The 27734-nt window shown below is 40.1% G+C and overlaps 1 protein-coding gene across 5 annotated transcripts in view; it reads right to left on the minus strand.

Moving 5' to 3' along the window:
* The window catches only part of LOC114561375 (uncharacterized), a 170977-nt gene that overhangs the window by 128854 nt on the left and 14389 nt on the right, over positions 1-27734 (minus strand). For 3 of the 5 annotated variants that reach the window (XR_003693345.1, XR_003693346.1, XM_028587381.1), the window contains exon 3: positions 26640-26696. Coding sequence is in view for 1 of the 5 variants with exons in the window: in XM_028587381.1 (XP_028443182.1) it covers positions 26640-26696 (57 nt within the window). In the remaining 4 variants the exon portion in view is untranslated. Of the gene's footprint in view, positions 1-26477; positions 26531-26639; positions 26697-27005; positions 27286-27734 lie in introns of those variants that run through there. The other 2 variants (XR_003693348.1, XR_003693347.1) reach the window with 2 other exon arrangements.

Genomic DNA, 27734 nt, shown 5'->3' on the forward strand with positions numbered 1-27734 from the left:
GGATTATTACTGTACTTTAAGGTGCACTGACTTTGGTTTTACCTCAGAACAAGTTTACATAATCTGGACAACCTGTCTGATCATCTGACCGCTAATGTTTCTGTCACCTTTTGACTTGTAGGGATGTTGACACATTCACGGCTCTCAACAATTACTTTGGTGAGTACAACGTTATTATGAGCAACAGAAATGATGGACAAAACTACACAAATAAGATCTGAAATAAATAGGATTCTCCCTTTGAGCATTCTCACTTTCAGTGTTAGCAGATTGATTTAATTACGTTTCATTATGCAGCCTGTTAGGCTGCTCACAGCGGGGCATCTTGTAACTCATATTTAACTAGTCATCAGTTTGAAACGCATTTGTCTGCATTAATTCCACTTTCTGGTATTTCCGTCCAACCCCTTTACTCCAAGCATCTCTCCCTGCCTGACATGTTTTTATAAGTTCACTGTGGTGTTCATTAGAAAAACATACAGGTAGCGTAACTTCCCCGCCTTCTCTCCTCTCTGTGGCTGTGGGAGGCAGCAGAGCGAGGTGGGCTGCTTTTTTTTCCCCTTCTTCTTCTCTCTCTTTTTTTTTTTTTTTTTACAAGCAGAAAATTGTTTTGTGGTGTTTCACGGCTGACAGGTTATGGTAATCCGGGAGAAGCACCGGTCTGGAAACTAATGAACTCAGAAAGAGAAAGGGGGAGAGAGATGAGGTGGCACCGTATCACAGTATTGGGAGCGGAGGTGTTCTTGTATCATTGATGCTTTATTTTACTTGTTCCCACAGATGGAAAGAACTGGCATTGTGCTTAATTAAAGTGCATTCAGCTCTGAGATGATGTGTTACTCTGAGTGATCGCTTGGCCGACTGACACATTCATGTGGGTTTGATGTAAGAAATAATGCCAGGGAACTGATGCAGTTACCTGGCACAGGGTTAACACACATGAAAGCTAACATCCCCATACTTCCCTTCAATTTCCAATTCTTGTATCGCAAAACATCACTGAAGCTAAATTACTATGCTAAGAATGATTCAAATACTCCAAGATGGTCATTACTTACCAATCCTTTGGCTGATTCATCACATTAAATTCCTTTTTTATCACTTTGTGTATTATTTTATATTTTATAAGCAAGTCTCCCAAATTCATTCTAAAATATTTGGTATCTTTGGAAAAGTATGTTCGGATGTCGTAAGAGAAAACTGTAATATTGGTCTGAGGATTGGAACAAGGGTTAAGAGGCCAACCAGATAAAGGAGAATTGAGATTGTTTAGTAGCTCTGATAGAGGAAAACTTTAACTTAATGTATTAAGAAAGGAGCAACATAGAGAAACAAAACGTTTCCCCACTTTTTGCCACAGCTAATAAATTATCCGGACTTCGTTCAGCAGATAGCAACGGTCTGCTATCAAGAAATAACAGAACCAAGCCATTTAATAATAAGTTGTAATGTACTTTTCCACACTGTAGTAAAAAGGCAGCTTTACAGAAGGCAGAAAAGTAGTCTTGCGTTGCCACAGCGCTGCGGAGGAGGGTCTGGCTAGTCCACACAACATTCCTGGATAGAAGAAAAACGTGCTCTGGTTTACTGGCATTTCTTTAAACTAATCACAATGGTCTTGGGCGGCACTATGCGCCAGGCGCAGGTACGGCCTTTGCAAAATAGCCTCTGGAAGGAACTTGTTTTGGTGGAACCAATGACTGTATAATATTATACTGTCTATGCTTGGAACTTGTGCACGTAGGGAGGCAAGCTCTGGAATTAAAATGGCTGTTGAGTGTGTGATGCCAATTTTACCCCCAAAAAAGATAAATATAATTTGATTGACGGAGGACGTTTCCCCGATTCGAACAGAGTTTAGAATGCCAGCACAAAGAAGGCGGGACATCCGGCGGAACCTCTGGCGACACCGGATCTATCCCATAAATGAAACGTCGTGGATATAGACTAGGAGAAAAGTGAAGCGGAAATAAGACAAAGGAAGTAAAGCACATATATCAAAGCTTTGAGGTCATAAAGATGGAGAGTTGAAGGGTGCAATATTTACAATCATATGATAGATGAGGATATGACTGTCTAAAACTGATGTGTGTTGCATGATTTTTTTTCTAGTGTAGACATGTAATCAGCTGTTCTCCCTCCCCCTCCTCCCTCCATCAGAGAAAACATATTTCCATTTTAAGGCCCTAAACATGATCAAAGGATCGGCTTAATATAATCAGTTCAAAACCCATTTATTACTGTCTCCCTCTCTCTTCCTCCTCCCCCCCACACTGCTCCCTTCTCCACCCTCCTGCCTTTTCATTCACCCTCTATCCTTTCCTCTTCCTCTTTCTGTCTTTTATTCTCTCCTCTCTCCTCATCTGTCCATCCCTGCCTCTCTCCCCTGCCTCCCCCACGACCTCTCCATTATATCTGCTTGTGTGTGTGTGTGTGTGTGTGTGTGTGTGTGTGTGTCTGTCCTCAGCTCTATCTAGCCTGAAACAGGTGCTATATAATAGTAAATTAATTAGACGAAGAAGATGCGCCTTGTTCACCGCAAAGCCCCTTGTGGCCTGCCAGGGTCTCACACACACACATGCTAGAACACACAGCCACCGGGAAAAAAGCCATCTGGGCAAGGGGAGATCCCTTGGGGGAGTGTGTGTGTGTGTGTGTGTGTGTGTGTGTGTGTGTGTGTGTGTGTGTGTGTGTGTGTGTGTGTGTGTGTGTGTGTGTGTGTGTGTGTGTGTGTGTGTGTGTGTGTTAGAGAGAGATTTTGAGTGATTGGCCGTGAAGTTGACTGCAGTGATGGTTTTACATGACAATTAACCCTATTAGACCCGCGCTGTGTTTAGTGTGTTTGTGGGTGTGTGTGTACACGTGCGTGTTTAGGGGTGTTTTAGATGATGATCATTGACAAATATTAATACTAATCTTTGCAGATATTAAATGAAGCCTGATTGTGCAACTGTGCAGGCAAAATTATTCAGAAAAGTATGTGGCTTAATCCTTCAGGGAGGACTGCAGGTTTTGTTAGCCTGGTGTCACAGCAGTGACCCAGGGGCCATTTTGCCAAACTTTGCCAGACTTTTGACCCGTAAGAGCTCTCCAGGACTCACAAATGTACCCGCAATTTGCAAGTGAAGCTCATTAGTGAAACATGATGCTGTCACAATAAAAACATGTCAAAATTGATCAAAACCACAACTCCTGCAGCTTATTCAACTTCTCTACTGCTGCTCCGCATGTTTAGTATGTGTTCCAACATTAATTGCCATGCTAATATATTGTGAAATATGACTCGTCCTTGCAGAGCTTGGAGCTAGGAAGAGGCAATAGCATGACAAAGAAGTAACTGCTGTGAATCCAAGCTGAATACAGCAGCTGTCCTCTGCTAAGGAGGAGGCTCCAAACTATTCAGAGCCACCTTTAAAGCCTACAGGCAGCGCTGAGGGTTTAATATAGGAAAGATAGACTTATAGAAATTATAAGTGACAGGACAACGAGTGGTGTGACTGTCCGATCTGCGGCAGGAAGTGTTATTGTTGATTTCTGAGTGAAGGAAAGAATTGTCAATCATCCATGGTACAGCCTACTTGAAATCCTAACTTTCTCAGGTTCATTCATCCAAACAACAATAAAAGAGAACAAGAGAAGATTTGAGGTGGCTTCGTCAGTGTAAAAGGTTTTACCAAGCTAATATCTGTCCAGGTCATTTTTACTGACTGTTCATCACACACGCGCACACACACACACACACACACACACACACACACACACACACACACACACACACACACACACACACACACACACACACACACACACACACACACACACACAGACAAGAACACATGCACGCAGCCCATAGCATGGCTACCTGTTTAAAGAGTGAGATTTGGGCATGTTCAAAGCTTCACTGGGCTAGACCAGCTATAGAGAAAGCTAAACCAACTAATTGTCAATAAGCATGCACGCACACACGCACGCACGCACGCACGCACGCACGCACGCACGCACGCACACCCCCACACACCCCCACACAGCCCACACAAAACATGGCTGAATGCATGCAAAACAGCCCTGCACTGCTCTGACAGCCCAGCCTAAAATCAGCAGAGACGGAGACAGACAGAGATGTGAGAGACAAAGCAGAGAAAGTGACAGTTGAGTGTTTGATTGACAGGACCCTCTTTTGACTTTGGGTGTAATTACTAAAGGGGGGGTCGGGATGAGGGAATACGGGAATACAATAGAGACTTGAGGGAGGAGGGGAAGGAATCTGGGGTTTAACTGATACTGAGATTTAAAAGGACGATGCCAACTGTTTTGGGTTGAAACTGGCAAGAGCCCTTATTTAGTATCCTGGAATTTGACAATTGTTTTCTCCATAAAAATATGGAAAAGATCAGAAAACAAGAGATAATCGTTTCTCATACAATTAAACTTTTATTTTGCTTTCATAGGATGAACCCAACTTCAATGTCTCACAAGAAACATTTTTCTTCCTATTATGAAACTATGGGGTGTTGACTGGCTGGTGTATGAATTTTGAAAAAGTAATGCACTGTAGTTCATATGTAATACTGTATGCAACACAGTGACTGCTGCTATACAAGACCAGGAAATTGGTGTTTCCAGGGAGAACTACTTAAAGGCCGTTACACACCAACCAGACGGCCAACCGTCGGCAGAAAAGCCAGTCGGACTGATCAGTCTCCCCGAGTTGGTCCAAAAAGTGCCACAGAACACAGCGAAGAGACAAGACGTAATACGTCTCTATAACAGCAGGCGGCACTAATCTGTATTGTTGCCCAAAAAATTAAAACCGGCAGCTGATTGGACGAACGTGTCACGTGGGTTTGTTTCTCTGGAAATTCAAAGCCATTTTAAGTGAGAAATAGGCCGTGCAGTTGCTGAATCTGTCTTCATTTCAGATCCACAAAGGTCAGTTTAAAACATTTTCGTCAGATTTTGAGAGACTCTAGTCACCTCATTCCGCTCGCCATTTCCGGGTGAGTCCCGACTGCCCTGTTTCCGACTCAACATGTCAGGTCGGCCAAAATCAAGGCCGACAGCCCCCCAGACTGACGACGGCACGGGACACACCGAACAGACTCGAGCCACTGACCTCGCCAGACTGTCCAACGGCCGATTATCGGGTTAGTGTGTCAGCACCTTAAGGTGACTGGTGTTTTAACCCAAACCACAATCTTTTTTCCAATCTTAAATAGTCGAATTTGGTGCATAAATTGCCGCCTGTTGGTTTGGTATGCTCTTAATAGCGCTTCAGTTATGTTTTTGCATTTTCACTTAGAATTTTCATTTTTTTAACGAAGGATGAAAACAAAATCTGTTTTCAAAGATGTCTATGTACAAGTGGACTAGGCCTGAGTATGTTGGGTAATACGAGTTTTGAATTGTTTTGAAGTTTGAGCATCACTGAGGTGGAAGGTCACAAAGTCAACACGGGTGAGAGTGTTTCATAGAGATGTGAGATTATCACTGTTAGGTCTTCTAGTACCACTGTTACCACCCAAACACAATGCAACAGCTAACAGCTTGCTAAAGGGATTAGCTGTGCATTTCACTTTTTTTCAAACACACACACACACACACACACACACACACTTCCCTGGCAGAGTCTCAGAGCTTCATCCATGTGTCACACAGATTTAGAGATTAATCAAACAGAAAAGCGTCAGAGGGAGAGAGGGAAAAGAGGGAGGGAGCGGGGCCAAGTGCGAGGCCCCCGGCCAGGCAGTTTGAGGGGCCCCAGGAGGACCCAGGCATCGGCCCTCTGGGGCCCTCGAGAAGCCTGCTGGATCACACACTCAATAAATATTGGGATTGGAACTCCAGCAACGCAAAGGCAGAGCAGTGTGTGTGTGTGTGTGTGTGTGTGTGTGTGTGTGTGTGTGTGTGTGTGTGTGTGTGTGTGTGTGTGTGTGTGTGTAAACCCCTGAAGCAGATGGTCGGGGATGTTCGTTTAAGACAGACGATTGATTTTAGGAAACAGATATCCAGCCTCGTTAAGCAGAAAGCACCTCTGGGACCTGGGGAGGGAGGAAGGGAGGGAGGGGTGGATGGAGAGAGAGTGTGCTTGCCTAACCTCTGCCACTGCCAACTGTAGAGAGATGGAGGGAAAGAGGAAACGAGGAAAGAATAAGCGCATGAGAGAGGAGAGGAAAACTACACCTATTGAACTTCATTACTGCTGAGGGAGAGAGAGGGAGGAGAGAAGAGGAGAAGAGAGCGGGGCAAAAGAGGAGAGGATAATGGGGTTAATGCCGGCAGACAAGCGGCAGTGGTGTTGGGGTTAATAACACACACACTCAGTCTCTCTGGGGAGGGAAGTAGGTGGGAAGCCTGTATTTGATCTGCCGGTAATACATTAAATGTGTATGAGAACACACTCGTGTGGTCTGTGAGAGTGTGAGAGTGTGTGTACGTGTGCATGTGTGCGTTTACAGGCCTGGTTTGAGGCTGTGCTCAGTGTTTTCTTACGTAAGTAAATCACCGAGCAGATGGAAATCAGAAATCATTTAATACACTTTACCTAAATGTAGTTCAGGCTAATCCAATTATCTAACATTGACATAACATCATTATAAAATGACTCTTCTTCCCAGAAATAAAAGACCTTCACTTCTTTTTAAGGGGTAAGGGAAGTGTTATTCTATATTTTAATAATCGCTGACAAAACCAAAAATATGTTACTTCATTTCTCAACACTTACTCCCTGCGGCACTCAGCCTCAAGCTCATTGATTCCTACTGAGGACCTACATCTTTAAAAATGTGTCCTAATTCTATAGTTTCATTTTCAAGCAGGCTGGGCACTGTAGTTTTTAGCAAACGTTACTCAAACACAAGGAAACATTGCATTTGTCTGGGACTCTTCATAGCCGCGGAGTAATACACATTTGGTGCTTTAGTGGGTGTTTAATGGCAGCTGGATGGTATATGTGGGATAAAATCTAAATAAACTACAGTACCAATGTTTATAGTAATGAAGGAACACGTAAGCCAGTGTTACGGTGTGGCTCACTGGTGTATTTTTAGGAGATTTTGGACAACAATGGAGCTCTCCGGTGCAGAGAAATACCTGAAGTACGATCAATTTAATTGATAAGTTGTTTAATATTGCCAGGCTTTTGATTTAAACAAATACAAAAAGGAATTTCAAATTGGATCTAAAAATTTAAATGAAACAAAACAAAGTCAACATAATCAGCAAGGCAGGAGAAAAATGAGAAGAGAGAGAGACAAGTAAGGAATCTCAGGCCTCAGGATGGATGGATTGATTATAAAAATGAGAGAAATGGAAATAAAACAGGATGGAAAAGATACGACCGATAGATGGAGGTGAGAGCACTCAATGTCTAAGGCCTGGTGATGAAGACAATAAGATGGGATATCTATTGTTTACTCCTTGTGTCTCATTCAAACTGTATTTTTTGGAAGGACAAAATCAAAGCTACAAGAGCTTAGGAAAACTTGAAAGCTAACAAATTGCATATCAAGTCCTACAAGTGGCAATAATGCACAGTGCTCTGAGCTTTGAACACGGATTGTAGCATATCAGACTTTTGCTAATATGGTTACAGTGTGGAAGGTATGTACTTTTTGCATTTTTGACCAGTACTGAGATTTTGGGCCGATATGTTTGAAAACCTTATATGTAGTGTAATTATACATACGGTAAGAATCCATATCAATTAGTTTGTTTACTTGTATAAAAACTGACTCTACATTCTACCGTATACACGGGATTGTTACAATGGTTGTAACAATGTTAAGGATTGGTTGGAGGACCTTTTGGACTTGTTGACAATATTAAGATCCGTATAAGTCCTTCAAGGGATGCACATTAGGTGCATATTTGATGGATCCTTGGACTTCATAAAGGTCCCATTTGAAATATAGTCAACACTTCATCAATATCTTTTAAGTTTGTATTAATCATGTAAAATGTGTGGCTTTTTGTTTTGCTTTGTTGAATTGCTGAATTGTTATACTATTCTGCTGCCCCTTACTCCCTTTCCTTGATGTAATATATTGGAGTTTTATGTTTATTGTTCTGTTTGGCTTTATGTTTTACTGTAACAGTGTTGACTGTCTTCTATTTGGCTCCCTAAACTGCAAAAAAAAAAAAAAGCCAGATTGAGAGAAAAGTAGTAACAAGAACTTGAATATGTTGCTTTACTGAAGGGAACAATTTAATTCTAGAAGATGTTCTTTATCGCTACAGTGAGAATACTACTACATGTATATTCATTTCTGTATTCATGCCTAGCAGCAGAGGCCGTGCCTTAACCTTTAGGCTGAGCGGCGATGTTAGCAGGATAGCACATGACACTGTTCTCCACACTCCTCTATAAAGGTCTCCCTCTTCTTGTCTCGTGCTGCACATTATTTCAGATTTTCCTCAATGTACTAATCAGGGATTTTACACTGCTGTGAAGGTGCGCAGCAAAGAGATTATTTTCTCTCCATGCAAAGATGTAACCTGTTAGTGTAAAATCAAGCCTCTCTCTTTCTCTCTCTCTCTACATCCCTTTAATTGGATAAAATAATAGCCTTTCATCAATTCTGCCTTAAAAATGCTTGGCAGTGCCCCTATTTTTTTTCTCAGTCTCTATTTTTCCCACTCCCCACCTCCCCCTTTACTCTTTTTTTTTCTCTCCTTCATTCAATCAAATCATGGTAGGTGCGGATCTCCACTGAGGCCACACTGCAGCCAAGTCTTTGTGTTTCAGCATTAAGAAATTAGGATGGAGACTTCACCACAGAGAGGCAGAGAGAAGAGGTCTCATTAGTCCACAGATCACAAAGAGGAAGATTATCAGTCTGCACACAACAGTTGGAGATTTAAATGACATTAAAGGACATTAAATGGAGCGGCTGTCATTTTGATATGATACCTCTAAGAAAAAAGGACAAATTCCAGCGAGGGAGCTTTTCACCTTTTCAATATTGCAGTGCTGCTATGTGATACCGACTTCACAGAGGAACATTACAGCCATACAAAAGCTGACTGTTTTCATTATTAAAAAGAAAATATGTCTTGAGCGTATTTTTTTAGTCTCTCTACATTATCAGTGTGGTGCTATATAAATAGATCATGTTCAAAATAGTAGAATTATAATTTAAGATAAATAATAACTAGTTATAACATTACACGTGTGTATATTTTCACATGGTTAAGAGTATACATAATTATATTTTGTTTTACATGCAAAAATATCCAACATAAATTGTTTGATAAATTTTTTATGAGAATTCCTGTCTCTCAGATGTCAGACGGCCTTTGAAGATAACTGACAAACTGTGTTTGAGTAGAAGAGAGAAAAAAATTACCCAAATAGATGTTTGCCTGTGTTTGTTTTTCTCTCTGTACGTTACCCTGCATTCTCTCTATTTATGCACCAAACACAAATTCACATCATGACATTCGGCCACACAGAAAAGAAACGCGCTGCTCCTTGCCATCCACGTGTAATTTCTAATGAAAAAAATGTTTTCTCTCTGTCTGCCTCCGCCTGTTTTAGGCCACAATCATTTGTCATTTCAGGAGCCCTTTTCATACATTTGCTGTAGAGAAACGCTCCATTATCCGAGCTGACTATCTTTTCTCCTGTCTGGAGTGTCTGCACGAAACAGACCAGCAGGGGATTCACGCACACAAAAACACATTACAGTCAACCGACACACACATATCTTCAGTTGAGAGCGACAGATTTAAGGATGGCTGCTCTGAAGCCAAACTGACAGAAACGCTTTTATCCTGTCGGCCAAATAATATTATTTTATGTGAGCGGCGAGGTGCTTGTGTTGATTTATTGCACGGGCCAATAAAAACCTGTGTTAATTCCCTATAAAACTGTGCATTGTGGGACAAATGAGGGCGCTATAATAGAGTGTGATTAATCACATTACAGAGACATGGTGTGGTGACACAGACACACAGGTTATAATCCTGAGTCATAACTGTCAGCGCTATAGTGGATCACAATGAGTTACAGGACTGAGTGACTGACTGGCTTCAAACAGGCCACTCCATAATAAAATAATACTCACATTAGCAAGGAAATTAGACATGACACAGAGTCATATGTTTTGTGTCGTATCCAATTAATTCAATTTTTACCAATTTTATTTATAAAGAAATGAGCACTTGTAATACTTAAATTCCCATAAAAGTGACATTTTCTTTAATTCAGAAGTGATCAAACGGATTTTAAAATGCAAGAAGAATGCGTTCAGGATAAACAGATTTATCAAAAACATGTTCAAATTGTCTTTGTATTAAAATATTGGTAGTCTGGGGAGGCAGAGCGCAGTTTTCTGTCGCCATAAATAACTATCTACTACAAATCTGAGTCGCAATCAGTGCAGCTATATATGGTATCAAAAAATCAATTACCTCACTATTTTTCAAACTCTAAATCAAATTTTTCTTGGCTTCATTACTCAAGAAGTAAAACCAGGAAAATGTGATTGTGATTAAAAATTTGAAAGTGATTGTTTTAGTTTTAGTCCACATCCAAGCTTGGCTCACAGCTCATGAACAGCATCTCACCACAGCACTGCAGAGAGGACGGCTGAAGTCTAGTGCTGTGATGCCATCTATTGGAGCCCCCGGCTGCCTCTATTACAGGACGAAGACAGAGAGGAGAGCCTCTCCAAAGCAAAAAAAACACACAGAGACCAAGAAATAAAGCAGCTCCAGAGCCCTCGTTCTGTTCAAAAGAAAAAGGAATTATGAATGCATAATGGGTTAATTTAAGCCGTGCAAATAAATGGTGAGTAAATTAAACCGATGGCATATTTTGACAGATTTGAGGGAACATAGATTTATAAAATGTGGCAAGAAAATGGGAATGACAAATGTTAATGTTTCTAGTGGTTAAATTCTTTGCACAATTTGTAAAAAAAAAAAAAAATATCGTTGCAAGTGGTTGAATTAATATTGCTACTGTATCATGTCAAATAACACACAAATAGCTTGGACAGAAGCGGGGAACTGCACTGGATGTTTTTAATCTAAATTGAAATGAAGGAATAAAATAACTGACATTTAAGTCTTAAAAAAAATTAATCAGTGGGATTTTTCTTATTCAAATGATAGTGAATACAAATTGATCTTTTGTTATGTGAAGCCAGGTTATGAGATGCCGCAGGATTCTGAGGAGAAAAAAAAAAGATTATAAAAAAAATTTAAATGAGCCATCAACAGCAGCCAACTACGGGTTTGAGAAGTCCTGCTTTCAGCTACGAGAAGGTGAAATTGTTTTACAGATTTTAAATATAAGCACCTTGGTCCGTGCACTTTACACCTAATCTGCCAGATGTTCTATATCTTCCAGGTAAGGCACATAAACCTGTACCAAGAAAAATGCATACACACTAGAATAAGGGCATAGCTCTCAACATTGTACACTCAGGTTGCTAGTATGTGATGTTTTGTGCCAAAATAACTTTAGTTGAACTAAGGGGTTGTATGCTCTGCTCGAGGTCTTGGTGAAAAGTCCGTAGCAAAAAAATATATTAAAATGGAATCTGACAATTGCTAGACATTCTGTATCTTAAGGTGAGACATTTAGTGTGGAACATGTGGCAAAGGCTATGAAACTGCATCTAGACACTAAAAGTCTTCACTGAAACCCAAACTAACAGCAGCAGTTAGAAAAAGACTGGACTACATTAGGCCTATATAAAAAGAATTTACTCACAAATATATCATTGAGTAATTAAATGCAAAAATAATGAAAATAACTGCAGACTATAAAGAAACATTGACTTGCTGATATTAAAAAGGAACATCTTGCCTGGTACTGACAAGTTCAATCTTTAAAAAGGATAACCCATCTTTGTTTTAATTTCATTCACTTACTAAAAAGACAACAATCTAGTGCTGCGGCTGATCTGTGACTACTGTATCAAAGCTAGTCTGTTTTTAGGTGATGTATAACATTTATGCTGCATATTATTTATACTGGTTTGTATTTAACTAAACATAATGTACATTTCAAGCTCAAAAATAAAAAATAAATCTCAGACTGGACTCAGTTTGTGTATTTTCTATGTGGGCGGTGTACATTTCCAGAGTGCAGCATGGTATGTATATTACAGATACCTCGGCACACAGGATCCAGTCTTTGGCTATAAGACCTCTCTGTTGTATGGGTGTGATTAAGTTCCTCTGTGTGCTGGAGATAATGAAAATGATCCTCTTGTTCTGTCTCTCTCTCTTGCTATCTTTACTCTACGGTGTCTCTCTCTCTCGCTCCCTTGTCTCTTTATTCCCTTTGGTTTTACTGCAGGGGGCACTGATAGCACACAACACACACACACACACACACACACACACACACACACACAACACACACTTAACATGTGTGCACAAACAAATGCTCACACAAAATCAGAGCCAAAGCAGCAAGCTATAGATGCTACAGTAGATGTATCAGAACAGCGAGCATAAAAAATATCATGCAGATGTGGCAAAACTGAAATGGTAATAAAAGCTTGATTCGTTTGGTTTCCATCTACATGTTTCCTCCACACTATATCAATGCTGCTGCACCACTACCTACATTTCCAGCAAAACATGTCACAGAAAAATGACAGATGATCAACAATGTTTTATTTTGACATAAGCATCAGAAATAATGAGAATGCGCAGTCGACGCTATGCATAATGGCTCTGATATTTAAAACAGTGCACTTTTAGTTAGTTTGTTAGCAGACCTAAAACGTTTAGGCTGTGGAAATGAGTACAAAAACATAAGAAAGATGAAGAGCAACATGTTTCTTACAAGGACAAGGACAGGAAGAGAAGAGAAGATGATCAATTAAGACCCGTTAAATGTTTGATGTATAGAAGCGGCTGATTTTGTCTTTACATAAACGAACATTAACCCTGCAAAGACAAAAACAGGCTGTGTCATTGCGTTTCTGATCTCATTTCTAAATGGTGTTGATTGGATCTCCTTCTCAAAAGGAGCCGCTTATAAATGTTTTCAACCTGATGATCATCAACGTGAGACGCTTCCATTTCCTGTGTTTTCCTGATGTTCTTTGTTTGATGAAATCCTGAGTGAAGTCCAAATATTTTACAAGTGAGGCTCCGGATTGGATAGAGCATGTCGGTATGGAAGTTACTTTGCGAATAAAAAGTACAAAACAGCCACTTGCCACTCATTTCCCATCATCCTCACATCTTGAGTTAAAAAGATTCACGAGGGACCGAAAGCCAGGACTTCATCGTGGACCCCTAAAATGCAGTGAGCCCTAGCACTCCCCTGTTATTCAAATAAGTAATTTTAATGAAAATGTAAATATTCACATAATAGTTCCACCTTTCACCTATTTTAATATGTGCTAAGTGTCAGTTTTGTGTGGTCAAAAAACTATTTACTATAGTGTCCCTATACTGTAGCAATAATGTAAAGTGCAGCAATGGGGAAGATCAGTCAAGTTAGCAGCTTTTGAATAAAACAAAATAATAATAATGAACCAATCTGAGGTGGCCTCTGTCATGCAACTGCAAAACTGAATTAAAGGGAGGCAATCTACATTCTGTCTCACACCAAACAGACCATAGCAAGTTAGCAGAGTCTAATTAAACAATTCAGTTAAAAAAGTCAGCTAATGATACAAACAAGATTTCTCAGATAATCTTGTGTTAGAGAATTAAGAGCTGGAGTTCACCAAATTGACATTACATCAACAAGTGCAGCTTCACTGATGGCACAATTCCTCCTGTGGCTATTCATTTGTATTGTTTGTGCAGGCGTTGGTGTTATTTACAGGGGTTATAGTGGTGTCCTTGCTGGATGGACCTGCCTTGTGTTCAGCACCACGGACAGAGCCTACCACGTCTGTTGGAATTTCCCCCCAGTTTGTCTATAATCAAATCACCTACAGCATCTGAGTATGACAAACATATGAAACATATCTGCAGGTATGCATCCTTTATGTAAATGTAGTGTCATCTAAAAATCAATATTGCATGGTTCCACACATACCTGTACCTCTCATAACGAGCATCAGAGTAGGTAATAAGCTTTGAAATAACGTATACATTTCTGCATAAGAAGACAGACAGGAGGTGTACATGCAGGTGACAAATTAAAGAAATAGATGAGTGGAGAAACAAATGCAGATGCTCCTACACAGGCCACGAGGGGATAGTAAATGGTTTGAGGATTATTAAAATGATGTAAATCATATGCAGTGGCATTCACAGTCACCAGTTCTCAAACCAACTGCACACTTATGGGAGATTTTGGTCTGGTATGTTAGACAGCGCTCTTCACAATCATTATCATCATCATCATCATCATCATCAAAACACCAAAATAGGAACTGTATTCTGAAAGAGTTTTGTTCCATCCCTCCAGTGAGGTCAAAGACTTCCAGTCCAACTTTCAGAAACTGTTCTGGTGGCTCCTCCGGGCCAAATATAATTATTTTTCTTTTTCATGTGTATGTAAATCTGTTGTCCAAATGCCATCCTGTGGTTTGAAATTGAATGTTGTGGTTTGTTGTATTCTGCAACAAACTTCAAACTTCCTAAATGGGCTGCAACCACCAACGTCACTGTATACATATATTCTACGGATGACATTGTACGGATGCGTACATGTTTTTTTTCACAGCACTTGCCTGTATCGTCCCAGCTCAAGGCTAAACACTGAATAGCACACATGAGGCTTCATTGTCAAGCACCAGAGCTAGCCAATAGCAACACAACTCCACTGGCCTTGTCTGCAAGGCTGCTGCACTCTCTGAGGCCCCTTCAAAAATGTCCCCATACCCAGCAAGTGTGCCTTTTAATCTGCTTTACTAAAAAAAGACCTGCCGCAATGGCAACATAATTTTTGGAGATAATAAAAAGAGAACTATTGCTTTCTGTGTTAAGGCCTTTGCAAACCAAGGGAGTATTTTTCATCTGAAATTGTCACAAATTTTAAAATAAATACGACCTCACGTTGCGTCGATCACGTTCACATACCGACTCTGGAGCTTTTGTCCGTCATTGATTTTCTGAGCACATGCAACCAAAGCTCAACACAATTCAGTGTTTCATATGACTGAGATGTTAAAACCTATGCAATAACTTTAACAAAAGAACACTTCGAAGCTTCTCTAATGGTTTCTATTCACGCTAGACTTGTGAATTGTAAACATTTGGTTTATGTTTCATTTATTATTGTCGGTATATTATTGTTTTAATTTATGGTACTTTGTGTATTTTGATATGTTTTTATCTATATGAAGGTTTTGTTGAATGATTTCCTGTCTGTCTTGCACTAAGAGCTCACCAAGACAAGTTTGTTGTAATGGTAACTAAGTTAGCTCCACTTCTTCTGGGAGTGCATCTTCTTGTTCTCTCCATCATTTGTGTGGATCTAAAACAACTTCTGTGTCCATTTAGTGGAATATATACTGTATATTTCTATACAATTAAATAAACTAACTAAATTGTAACCATTACCCTGTCTATCTGTTGCCAACAGGACATAAAGAGGCCAGACTGGCTACAACATGACACAGAGGGCACTGACAAATCTTAGTTCACAGACGTACCTCCAATAATTGAAACCACCATTTTTTTTCTCTTGGGGCCTCATTTAATCTTCCAGTTGTCCACCTCTGGGTGCCAAGCCAGTGTTTGAAACCCACTTACGTACTGTACGAGGGGTGACGGCTGTGGACTGCGGGGCCACTGGGTCTATCTGATAATTGACTGTCAAATAAAGGGCTGTTCCTCTCTGGAGTCGTCTCTGATACCCACATCAATCTGTCTTCACTTAGAGAAGGCCTAGCCCAGCCCCCCCCCTCCTCCACTCTCTCCACCCTGCCATTCATCCATCCACCACTTCATCCCTCGCATCCCTCCCTCTTTCCTCTACACCCAATTATCCATCCATCTATCTATCTATCTATTGGCCCTGACCATTTAGCCCTCAGCCTCTCTCCCTCCTTCACTCTATCCCATCAACACCACTTCTCTTGACGTGCTAACAGCTGTTTGACAGTAATGGCTTTAAAAGCAGAGCAGGGTGCCAGTCGATGTGTGCGTGCCGTTGTTTGTGTCTTTGCATGTGTGCGTGTATAAGATAGGCGAGAGGCCTTGAGGCTTCGAGAGGCTTACACACATTGCCATCAATGAGAACTGATGGCTCATACACACATGCAGGCACCTGTATGTAAGTTCCAATCAATATTAGGTGTACATCTATTCAATCTTACAGATGCATGTCATTGTAAATAATATTCCTTAGTAGAAATGATGAAAAATGCACTTATATATAAAAGCAAAAATATCTATATTGCACCAACATGTTTTGCTGAACCATCACTGTAATTGCACTCAGATGAAGGACTGAAAAACTCAAGTGTGTGTAGAAGCAGTTTTTGGTCAGGGAGAGAGTGTGTGTGTGTGTGTGTGTGTGTGTGTGTGTGTGTGTGTTCACCCCCAGTCATTTGTCCCTCCCCTCCATAGGCTGTGTATTGTGATGCTGTCAGCTTGCTGTTTGATGGATAGCAGACGATTACACGAAGCCTCGTCCTCTGGCTCATCATCTGCACCATTTGTTATAGATCCACACACTCACACAAACCGACTTCAGCTGCTTATCCTGCCGTCCTCTTTAAGGCAGCACACACACACACACACACACACACACACACACACACACACACACACACACACACACACACACACACACACACACACACACACACACACACAGAGAGAGTTCTCTCCTGACCAAAAACTGCTTCTACACACACTTTGTAATTGCAATTATAGTGATGGTTCAGAAAAACATGTTGGTTCAATATAGATATTTTTGCTTTTATATATGAGTGCATTTTTCACGACACAGTCATGTATTTGTTTGACTTCTCTACATGTATATCTTTCATTCATTCACTTGTCTTTTGGTCAGTGATGTTCCTTTCCTGCTCATTATTTAAATCCCACACACTTAAAGACAATTCATATTTCTTTTTTTTGCTTTAAAAAAGGGACATCAATTATCAATTAGAAATATAAAAAATTAAACATAGTTAAGTACAAAAGGTAGAGCAAAAAAATAGAAAGTAAACACGTAAATACACTGTAGAAGGTATAGCTCCATTCCTGTCCTCCCCTTCCTCTATTTTGCATTCACTTCACCGCTCTCTCAGATTAAATGTTTGCCCATTATGGGTAATCCGCTATCCACATTGTTGTTTGTGTGTTGAGTGGTGCAGCACTCAGTTTCCCAGAATCTGGTTTCAATAACGTGTGTGTGTGTGTGTGTGTGTGCGTGCGTGTGCGTGTGCGTGTGCGTGTGCGTGTGCGTGTGTGTCTGGGCGTGCGTGTGTGCGTGCATCTAAACGAGAGTAAAATGAGAGTTGCCTTCTTAGTGACCAAATTGTGATTTAATTTTTAAAACTAAGTTTTTTACTAAAGCTAAACGTCCAATCTGTGGCTGGATAATGTGTTTGTTTTGCAATAGACCAAGACAAATTCACTGGAAAAAAAATAGTAATTGTATCTGAGCAGTAAATCAGAATTCAGCATTAAATCTGCAATAACTGGGTTTTTTTGATCACTTGTAGGCAGTGGAAACAACTTCTGTTTGTCCTTAAAGTATGGTATCATATGATTAATTGTTAGCGTGGAGACGTGTTTCTGGCAAACGTAGCAAATGTTAATGGTCTGCCATTAAATGCTAGCAGGTGGTATACAGTGGTTTTTAGAGCATTTTCACTGAAAACAGCAGCCTGCTGTGGCTGCAAACATCATGTAAATGAACTAAAACAGGAAAGATGTAGGCCGGACAGCTAAACAATGAGCTGAAATTCACTATAAAGCTCCGTAAAGTTGAGGGGAGCTGCGGATTCGGGTGATAATTCTCTCAGTGACCCCCTAATCCAGGCAAAAATATGTTTCTTTTAAGGTATTTGCTGTTGCAAATTAGTAGTAAAAATCTATATAATTTCTAAGAGACAGGGTTGCAAACAACAAAACGAAGCAGACGACAATGCATTAAAGTCTCTTAGGTTCTTCAGAAAGCTGAGTGGTCCTTAATTTAAAACAAGGCCCTGCTTGTTAAACCAGATAGAAATTGCATGGCCAAAAATGATAGGTTATGTTACAGCTGAAACAACTTTTGTTAATAGTACAACCAAGATACTTCTGTCTTGGCACATTTGCATGGGATCAAAATAACATATTACAAATCTCAGATGTGAATACATATTTTCCTTTGCTACTCATAACTTTAACCCTGTCCTCTCATCCTTATCAGCATGAGACAACTCCTGATATGTGATCAACACCTGGAGCTGAGAGCTGCCCTACAGTGTCTAACCAGGAGGTTTAACAGCTCGACCGTCCCTTGTTCCGCTCCGTCCACTAATGCAGCTCTTAACACTCTCATCACCCCTTGCTATAACCCTCATTAGCTTATCAGGACAAGACAAAAGGGGAATATTAACACCGCCTAGCCCGCTCGGGGGCCAAGCTGTGGTGTCACATCTAGATAGCAGGTATTACTGTGCGAGTCTCCCCATCCTCGTCCACTGATACAACTCTGTAAGCCTCTCATTGCCTTATCATCTTAAGACAATACCCCTCTGATTCCTCCTCTTCTACCTGAGAGTCGGCGTATTTACCAAGATATTCACTGGTCATCCATTACACGCGGCACCTGAGACTCAAATACACGACCACCAAACTTCACCTTAACCCCTCCGTATCCTCATTACCTTATCTTGGGAAGTCAAGGAAGAGCAGAGGTAGCTTTAGTTAGCTTAAGGTCTGACTGATTGACTTTGCTAGCTTGTGGATTAGCTGTACGGCTAACGCAGCTCCGCAGGCCAAGGTGAGGGCTGTCTTAATGCAGCAGCTTTGGGGCAGAAAGCTGCCTAATTTCAGCTTCTATCGCTTCTATAGCGGGGCTTCAGGAGGCTTCCTGAGAGCCACAGTGAGCCGCAGCTAAGACAAAGTAGCGCAAGGTTAATCCCAGCTGTGAAGAAGTCAGAAGGTATTAGTAGATATTTAAATGAAGGAACCAGTACACACCTGTTTAAACCGTGTGGGTGTACATTCATTATTTCTACAGTAGGTTTTCAAAGACTAATATCCAAACAGACAAAAAAATGCAAAGTAACTGTGCAGTACAGTTTATGTTTGAATTAAATCAGGATATATTTGTAGGGATACGACAATGGAGAAATGTAGCTTGGAGGGAAAGCTTTAACAGAAACAAGCCCTGCCAAAGTGACAAGGAAATTAAATGTTGATGGTGCTTTGCCTCTACAGTGCAGTTTTTGTAACACAATTAAGGGGCCACATGTAATGCATACCTGCCAACACTAACATTTAACTGTGATTCTATTATATGCATTTTATCTGTTTTTTTCTGTTGTGTTATTACTCTTACAGTTCTGCCAACTCTCACAGAAAATAAAATGAAAAAAACATTTTGATAGGCGAGATCCCAGATTGGATTGTTCACCTTTTCTCATTGCTCACTCTTTTTTTCAAATGTGACTTGACAACCCAAAAGGATCTTACTTTAAGGGGCAAAGATGTTCTATACTTCACTATTCTAGGTCTATTATTAGGTCTAAATTAGGACTTTGATACGAAAATAAAATATCAGTATATTTGACTAAATGGTTCACAAAAACTCTTAATGGTGTACCATCCATACATAAACTCCAACATATCCTCATACACGACATTATAGGTCAATTTACAAAGACTCTGTTTTATTTACTGCCAGACAGTGGCGGTTTAATCATGTGACCGTGATCATGTGACTGTTCTATTTAACATAACCCATGCCGGTTTTTTTTTAAAGATAATTTTTGGGGGGGATTTTAGGCCTTTATTTCCTGAGGACAGATGAAGACACAAAAGGAGAGAGAGAGGGGGAATGACATGCAGCAAAGGGCCACAGGTCGGAGTCAAACTCACGGCCGCTGCGTCACGGAGTAAACCTCTATATACAGTATGTGCGCCTGCTCTACCAACTGAGCTAACCCGCCACGACCCGTGCAGTTTTAAACGCGTAGTAAATGTTGTGAAACAGAACTAGGCAAATAAAATAATTGATAAGGGCGACGTGAGATAACCTGATATATCGTGATGTAATCACGTACAATCACGTACGTAATCACTGCGTCACACACATATGTAAAACTGTTGATTTCAAATTGGCAGTTGACTTTTGGTTTCCCAGGGGACACAAAACCAGGTCTCCTGAGTGAAAATCCAGCATTTGTTAGCCCCATCCACCACCCCAACCTTCATTCTTACGCAGAATTTGCCACTTTTATACTTTTGTCGTTGCCTACTAAGAAACGCAATTGTGTGTCGTTATTTGCTGCTTCCATATGGTTGTTTTCAGAGTAAGGACAGGCTGATAAACTCACACATTTAATGTGGGTCAACTGCATTTTAATAATTCTTTGTTGCGTTCCATCCAAACAAAGCCAACATTTTCCACCCGAAATCCAAACCGAGTATGTGAGCCATAACACATGATGAAGTACCTCTCTGCACAGAAACCATCAACTTTCTAGATGTTCTATGTCTACGGTTCCGATCTGTAATGTCTTTAGATGTTGTTCCCCAGACTGAAACACCAAAACAATAGGGAAGAGTGTTACATTTCTTCTTCTCTACTCTGTCAAAATGTCAGCCTTTATCTAAATACATATAAAAGGTCTAAATACAGTAGGCCAAACTAATTCAACAAATATACTGGATACTTTGCTCTGACTAACCCTCCCTGTAAATTTTTTGTATGACAGTAAACTAGAACATATTACAGTACATACAGGTGTTCTAATTGACATATTTTTGTTCATGCTGTCAGACACAGATATCATTACAGCTTTGGGGGAACTACCCAGGCATTACTGTCAGTCTGAAGGAAAAGGAAGCATTTATGGCCTTTGATCATCTCAGTATGTTATACTCGTACAAGAGAAAAAGACAAATGGCAAAGAGAATGAGTTTTACACAGCATTCACAGATTTAACATTGCTTTTAAATGTATCTGCATTAGTGTAGACATGGTACCCAAACCCAGAAGCACACGTGCACATACTGTATCTATGTATCATTCACATAATAAAACACTGTGTTGTTTTGTGGCAGCAATTCCACATTGAATGAACATAATTGTCCAACTTTGTATATGGTAAACCTCTAACACACAGCCCTCCACTGCTTCCACAAACACACACATGTGTAGTAAGCAGGGGAATCAGAGTTCAAAGGTTAAGTACAGAAGCTGTCCAAATCAGTAGGTCAGCTGGCAGACAGAGGAAATGACAGGCTTAATGACTGGCTGCTGCTGCTAATGACTGCCTATGCACAGCTAGCTGGGTGGAAGAGGGGTCTGACTGACAGATACACACATGCACGCGCACACACACACACACTTGCAGGTGCAGTCTCACACAGACTTCTTCCTCGGCCTCTCCTGTTCGATGGGCTGTAATTGGTGGCGAGAGCCGATCATCCGGCCCTGAGAGGCGGAGGCCCCGCTCACTACTTTAACAGCCCATTAGCAGGGAGCTGTACGGGTCACAGCACATCGCTAACCTGGCAGAGATTAATAACCTGTGAGATTTAATAGAGAAGATGCTGCTACGGTCAAATTCAAAAGAATGTGTGACAGTGAAGAGGGTGAAAGGATGAAAAGAAGTAGCTGGCATTTAATAATAAATATCTATTTTGATACCTTTAGTCATGTTTGATGTTAACTGGTGCCATAGCTGCATAGATGTCTTTTTGATATCTTTGTTCTATTGACGTTACAGGGTACCTAAAAAAGTACATATTTTATAAATAATGAAATGCTGGTTAAGAAAATACCACACACTGCTCTTGTATTCAAGACATTTATTCCAAACAACTTCTGATTCTGTGTGGTACAAGACGACCACAGCAACAATATTTATGGTGTCTCCTAAGTCCATGTGGGCTGGAAACTTGTATGTGCATGATGCAATATATAGCTATTGAACAGTAAATCAAGACCTCTTACTCTGAAACAGGTCTGCAGGGACAGGAACAGTAGTTTGATTCAATAAATCACTTGAATGCAAGAGCAGTGTGTGGGAATCTCCTTTTTAACTGGCAAAAATAGTGCAATATCAATATTAAGACATTAGCGTTTATTCATAGTATTAGCATAGTTTTAATATATAACATAGCTTTAAATTGGAACACATTAGTGTTAGGTAAAGACATATAAGACTTCATTTTTTATTCTCATTTTGAAAGTTTATTGAATGAATAAGGCACTGAAACTTGATCTTTTTAAGGTTTGCATTATTCTTTACAAAGTTTTTAGTTCTTAACTAAAGATACAAGTCTTTTTGGTAAAATGACAAATAGGGTTAAAATAATGTGAGGGTTGGAATACTACAACATGTGACTGTATATAATTTTAAAGGAACAAGTGAAAAGCCAGTATGTTCCTATCTTCCCCACTTTCCCAGTCTCTCCCTCTCTCACACACACACACACACACACACACACACACACACACACACACACACACGCACGCACACAGGGAAGCGAGGGGTTGAGCAGTTTGTTGGTAACAATCAAAGCAGCGATGCATGCCGTGTGACTAAGTGACTGTAACCCTCCAGACCGACTGGGACTCCGCCTGTTAGTGTGTGGCAACACCAAGATAGCTCATTACCCATTCTGTTCCAATTGAATTTTAACCAGCGTATTTGTTCCAGTGCAAATTCTGACATTTCAATATGTCAACAGATATGTCAAGAGCTCATTTGAATGTGGCTTTCTTGTTTATTGTTCCCTGAAAAACAAACAGGGGGAAGAGGAAAAGTCTGAAACTTTACTGATAAGTGACTAAGTAGTCTCAGGGAACGCCAGATCTACTTTAGCATTTTTTAAATAGCACATGCAATTTAATCCTGTTCTCACTGTCATACTGTTCAAATAATGACAAAAAACTAGGACAATAAGGCCTACAAATTAGTGTTTCCTCTATGTTGATTTGGAAGTGGCGGCCCGCCACGGTATCAGAAATAGGGTGGACACACAATGTAGTCGCGGTTGCCTTTTAAATGATCCTGCCTGTTGGAAAGCCTGTCCACACCCCCCCGCAGGTGGACGCCGATACTGCAGTCTGATGTCGGTTGAGTGAGCGGCACTGCGCTTTGATGTCAAGAGGCAGTAGACTTTTTATTTATTCCTTTTCTTCATTCTGTGTCATTCTCTATATGTTAAAGTTTACTTTTGTAGGTGGTTATTGTGAAGTGAATCTCAGTTTCTGTGCTCTGTAGGCTATGTGCATTTAACCACCTCATGATTTATTCAACGCTCCATGTCTGTAGCCTAATTGTAACATTGGTAACAGCTACAGCTATTATCAGTTTTTGCTCAAATTGACACTTGTCCATTATGAGTTTATTGAACAAAAAACATGAACAAAAAACATGACAATACACTCAGGACACTGAGTGTATTGTCATGTTTTTTTCATGGCCAAGAACCACAGGAAAACAAAGTGGACTGTGTTCAAATCATAAGCTTTCTTTAAAGTGTGTTTGTACAGTCAGTTTAACTCGTGATTAAGTACGGTTTGGTTGAAAGTATTATGTAGCATTAAGCTGAAAACCACTTGCTATGGTTAGCCACAGTTTAATTTGCCTTGCACACTGATGTAGAAAGGTTGATTTCAGTCACACACCTAAGAGCCTATCAGAAACATTATATTTTGGGTGGCCATGGCATAAGTAACACGGCTTCGCTTCAAACACAGCTTTCTTTTTTCTTTTGTTAATGACCATGGTATGAGTGTAATAAGTCACACTCTGAAGTGATTACATCATCTAAAGACAAATCCTGGAGCTGCTCCATATGTAAATATTTGAATAATGAACAACTGTTAGAAAAGTAAGCAGTGGTGGAAGAAGTAGTCAGATCTTTAAATCATGTACAAGCGGAAACCTCCAGGCTTGAAAAGTGAAGACAAGGTGAAAGTGCCTTTAACCTGCATTCTTTCTTATGGCCAGCAGGGGGCGACTTCACCGGTTATAGAAGTCTATCAGTAAATTGCCTTACTTCTCACTGAGTAAACATATTCTGAATGAGTTTATGGTCTCAATCGTTAGTTTCAAGTCTTCTGTAATACAGCAATATGTTCATTTAGTAAATTATGGTCCCACTTAGAATGATAAAGACAATAAAGCAGAATATGTAGGATATGTGTATAATTGACAAGTCGCTACCACGGTGCCGGGCATAGTGTACTCGGGTTCTTAGTCAGATCCACATTTCGCTCCTCCCTACGCCCCCGCCCCCCTCCTCTAATCCAAGTATGGTCACACTTCTGGCTCTAAAAAAAAACAAGATGGCGATGACCATAATGCCAAACTCGAGGCTTCAAAACGGCAGTCCGCTAACCAAAGGGTGGTGTCACGGTGGCTACAACCACTTCTTTTACATATACTAGTCAATGTTTGAACTGCTAAAAGTAGCAATGCTACAATGTAGGACCATGTTTCCAAAATTTGACTAAATCCAGTATTTGTATCAAAATATACTTAAAGTACAGAATGTAAAAGTAAAAATGTTTCAGGATTGCCCATTTCAGAATAATGTATTGTATCACATTATCAGATTATACAAATATTGATACATGTGTACATCGCTTTAATGCTGAAAGTCGTACAGGTGGGGCCAGCTTTTAACTACTTTATAGACAGTTAAAAGCTGTCTATAAAGTAAATTTTATAATAAAGTAAATTTATCCCTGGTTCATCTTAATCCATATTATTAGATCATAATTTAATTGTTGATTATATTTAGTTCTCTGAATATGTAAAGTAATTAAATCAGCAAATGTAGTAATGCAGTGGGGTGAAAAGTACAATCATTGCCTTTGAATTGTAGTGAAGTAGTATAAAGTAGTATAAAGAAGCAGAAAATGAAAATACTGTGTGTAATTACTTTCCACCACTGAAAGTATGACCGCAACCATAATGATTTTAATGAGACATGGACACATTTCCTGATTCACAAGTCTTTTCGATGTAATATCTCAAAGAATGAACCCTCTTTACGCCCACAGAGTCCCACTTAACTGTTGACAGGCCTGTTCACCTGATGACATCATCATATATAAATTCCTTGTGTTGATCAATATTGATTTCAATGCACAGTGAAGTTCTGTTACATTGTGGATTTTCTCTGTAACAATGATATTATATGAGAGCAAGTACAAGGTTTTGAGGCCATATCACTAGAAAGAATGAAGGCTTGTCATTGACAAAAAAAAAAAAAAATCAACTTCAGTTTTCGATACCATAACATGCAATGTTCAGTAGACACAAGGAGGAGTGATTTTGCGATTAAATGTTGTCATTTACTTTTTTGGGTGTACCTTACCTCCTCCCGGCAACCTGCATCATCCATGTCTAATTCAGTAAGAGAATGACTCCACATGCCAAAATGTTTCCTAACAACCCCAATACAAGGTGCCAGTACAAAGTTCCTGCTGTATTCTAACTGCATCAAGTTCCTGTGTACTTTAACAATTGTTTGGCCATCACAATCCACTGTAGCTTCATCACAATTGTCTTAAAGTTGCATTATATTGTCTACATTTCACTAGTCATTTGACACCTTTTTTTAAACTCCACAAAAAGGAAAATTTGACCCAGAAATCAAAACAACTACCTCAATAACTATAATGTATAACTGTTTCAGACTGTTATGGCAGTGTGAAATCTACACTCCAATCCAAATCAACATCTGAGGAGTAAGAAGGTAAAACATATAACAAGCTACTATACAGTAAGATAGTTTTCCACTTGTTTCACGGCATTACACTGTTTAGTTTTTCTTAACTTGGCAGTAACTCACAACATTTCAGTTTGCCACAAGTGGCTTCCATTTGCCAACTTGTAAAATACTTTTCATAACATTCTCAATTGTCTGACAAAGTGTACAGTATGAAACTAAGTACAACGGTGAAACAAGTTTGGCATTTGGTTTCATATGGCACAAAAAGAAGTTTGTAAAAAGAAAGTATCTCGACAAACAATCAAATCCTCACTAACATGAAGCATCATGACATTGGGCATCATTTGGAAAGTTACATTTTTTACTGTAGTTACTGTAGAAATAGTTCCCAACTCCAGCTGTAACTCTAACCGAGGCAAACTCAAAGATAGCAATTCCCCTGTTGAACTAAAATCTCTGAATTTAAGAAAAACAAAAGAAATAAAAAGACAGGAAGAGATTTTCTTGCAGTACAGGAGGTTTAAAATTAAACACTGCCAAGCGAGAGAGACATCAAAAGTATTAACACAGATGTGTACGTATAAGACAACAAAATTAAAATGAATTTCATTCATGCTTTACTATACTATAGTAACTATATATTATACTATAAAGATAAGACAACAAGCCTAATTTAATTCTGGCTCTTCAGATGGCACGAGATACACCATAGGAGGAGAGAAGCAATGGCTGCCTAAGAGATACACAGAGACAGAACTGAGTAAAGGGTGAGGTAGTTGGAGGGAAAGAGATGTACACGAAGAAGAGGGGATGAAAGAGAGAAACGATATGTCATAACTCACCGGTCGCAGGAAGAGACATCAGGTAACAGTCCCATTCAATGTTAACCAGGAACTGATCTGTAGGACAGACACAGCGCACTTTAATGACATGTAATCATGAATAATTTCATAATTTTAACTTCAAGAAGGACTGCCACTTACAGTATATACAACATCAGAACCTAACATGACTACACTCTGTCAGTTTAGGATGTAAAGCATATAACCAATTACGGTTGCTTTGACTACATCTCAGGTGAGCTGGATAAATGACCCGCTATATGCAGCAGCATCATATGCATTATCATATGTTGTTATTCTGAGTCAACAAGTTATGGCTAAGTTCCGTTTACACAAATAGAAATGTACTGTTCCATATGGCCGGACCTGTAAAAATCCACGGCAGCAGTCTGCCCAGGTGTCACTCAGGTAATAATCCAGCAGATCCATGCAGGTAAACGCTAAGTGTCCTTCAGCAGTCAGGTGCTCTACTCCGAGGACGTCCACGCAGAGGAACAGAGGATGAAAACAGCCAGTTTCCCTCGTAATCCTTCAGCAACAATGATCCCTGCAGAATATGTTCATCTCCTCCTCTGCAGCTTCATCTCTCCTCCAGATTCCTTTACGGAGGGGTTGCGCTTCTTGAATGTAGGGGAGCCAGACGCACCTGCAACAGAACAACAGGTAAGAGGAGATGCCGGTGAAGCCATTCTTTCATCCCTGTTCTCTCCTCAGCATCGACAACTCTGTCTGTTCCTCAAAGTGTCTCTGCCAAGAGTAGCCCGGGCACAGCCGTCCTGTTTTACCGCTCTTTGCCAAACACACAAACGCACACACGCACATACACAGAGGAGAGTGTTGTTGTTTTTTTTTTTTTTTTTTCTTCAGGAGCCGAGCTAACCCTGAGCCGGGGCCCGGTCTGCCTTTGAGATGCTCTCTAGCCCACAAACACAAGACGGCTTTCATTATCTTGCCCGTCGCAGCGCAAGGCCTAGCTTCTAAAAGCTACTGATTTCTTTCTTCCCTTAGCCCCCTGCACAAAGGGAGGGCATTTTGTAAATTACTTGCTCGTTTCAGACCAACAAAAGGTACTTTCATTGAACCCTCCCTCCCCCC

The sequence above is a fragment of the Perca flavescens genome, chromosome 9, assembly GCF_004354835.1.
Source record: "Perca flavescens isolate YP-PL-M2 chromosome 9, PFLA_1.0, whole genome shotgun sequence".
In the NCBI taxonomy this organism is placed as follows: Eukaryota; Metazoa; Chordata; class Actinopteri; order Perciformes; family Percidae; genus Perca; species Perca flavescens.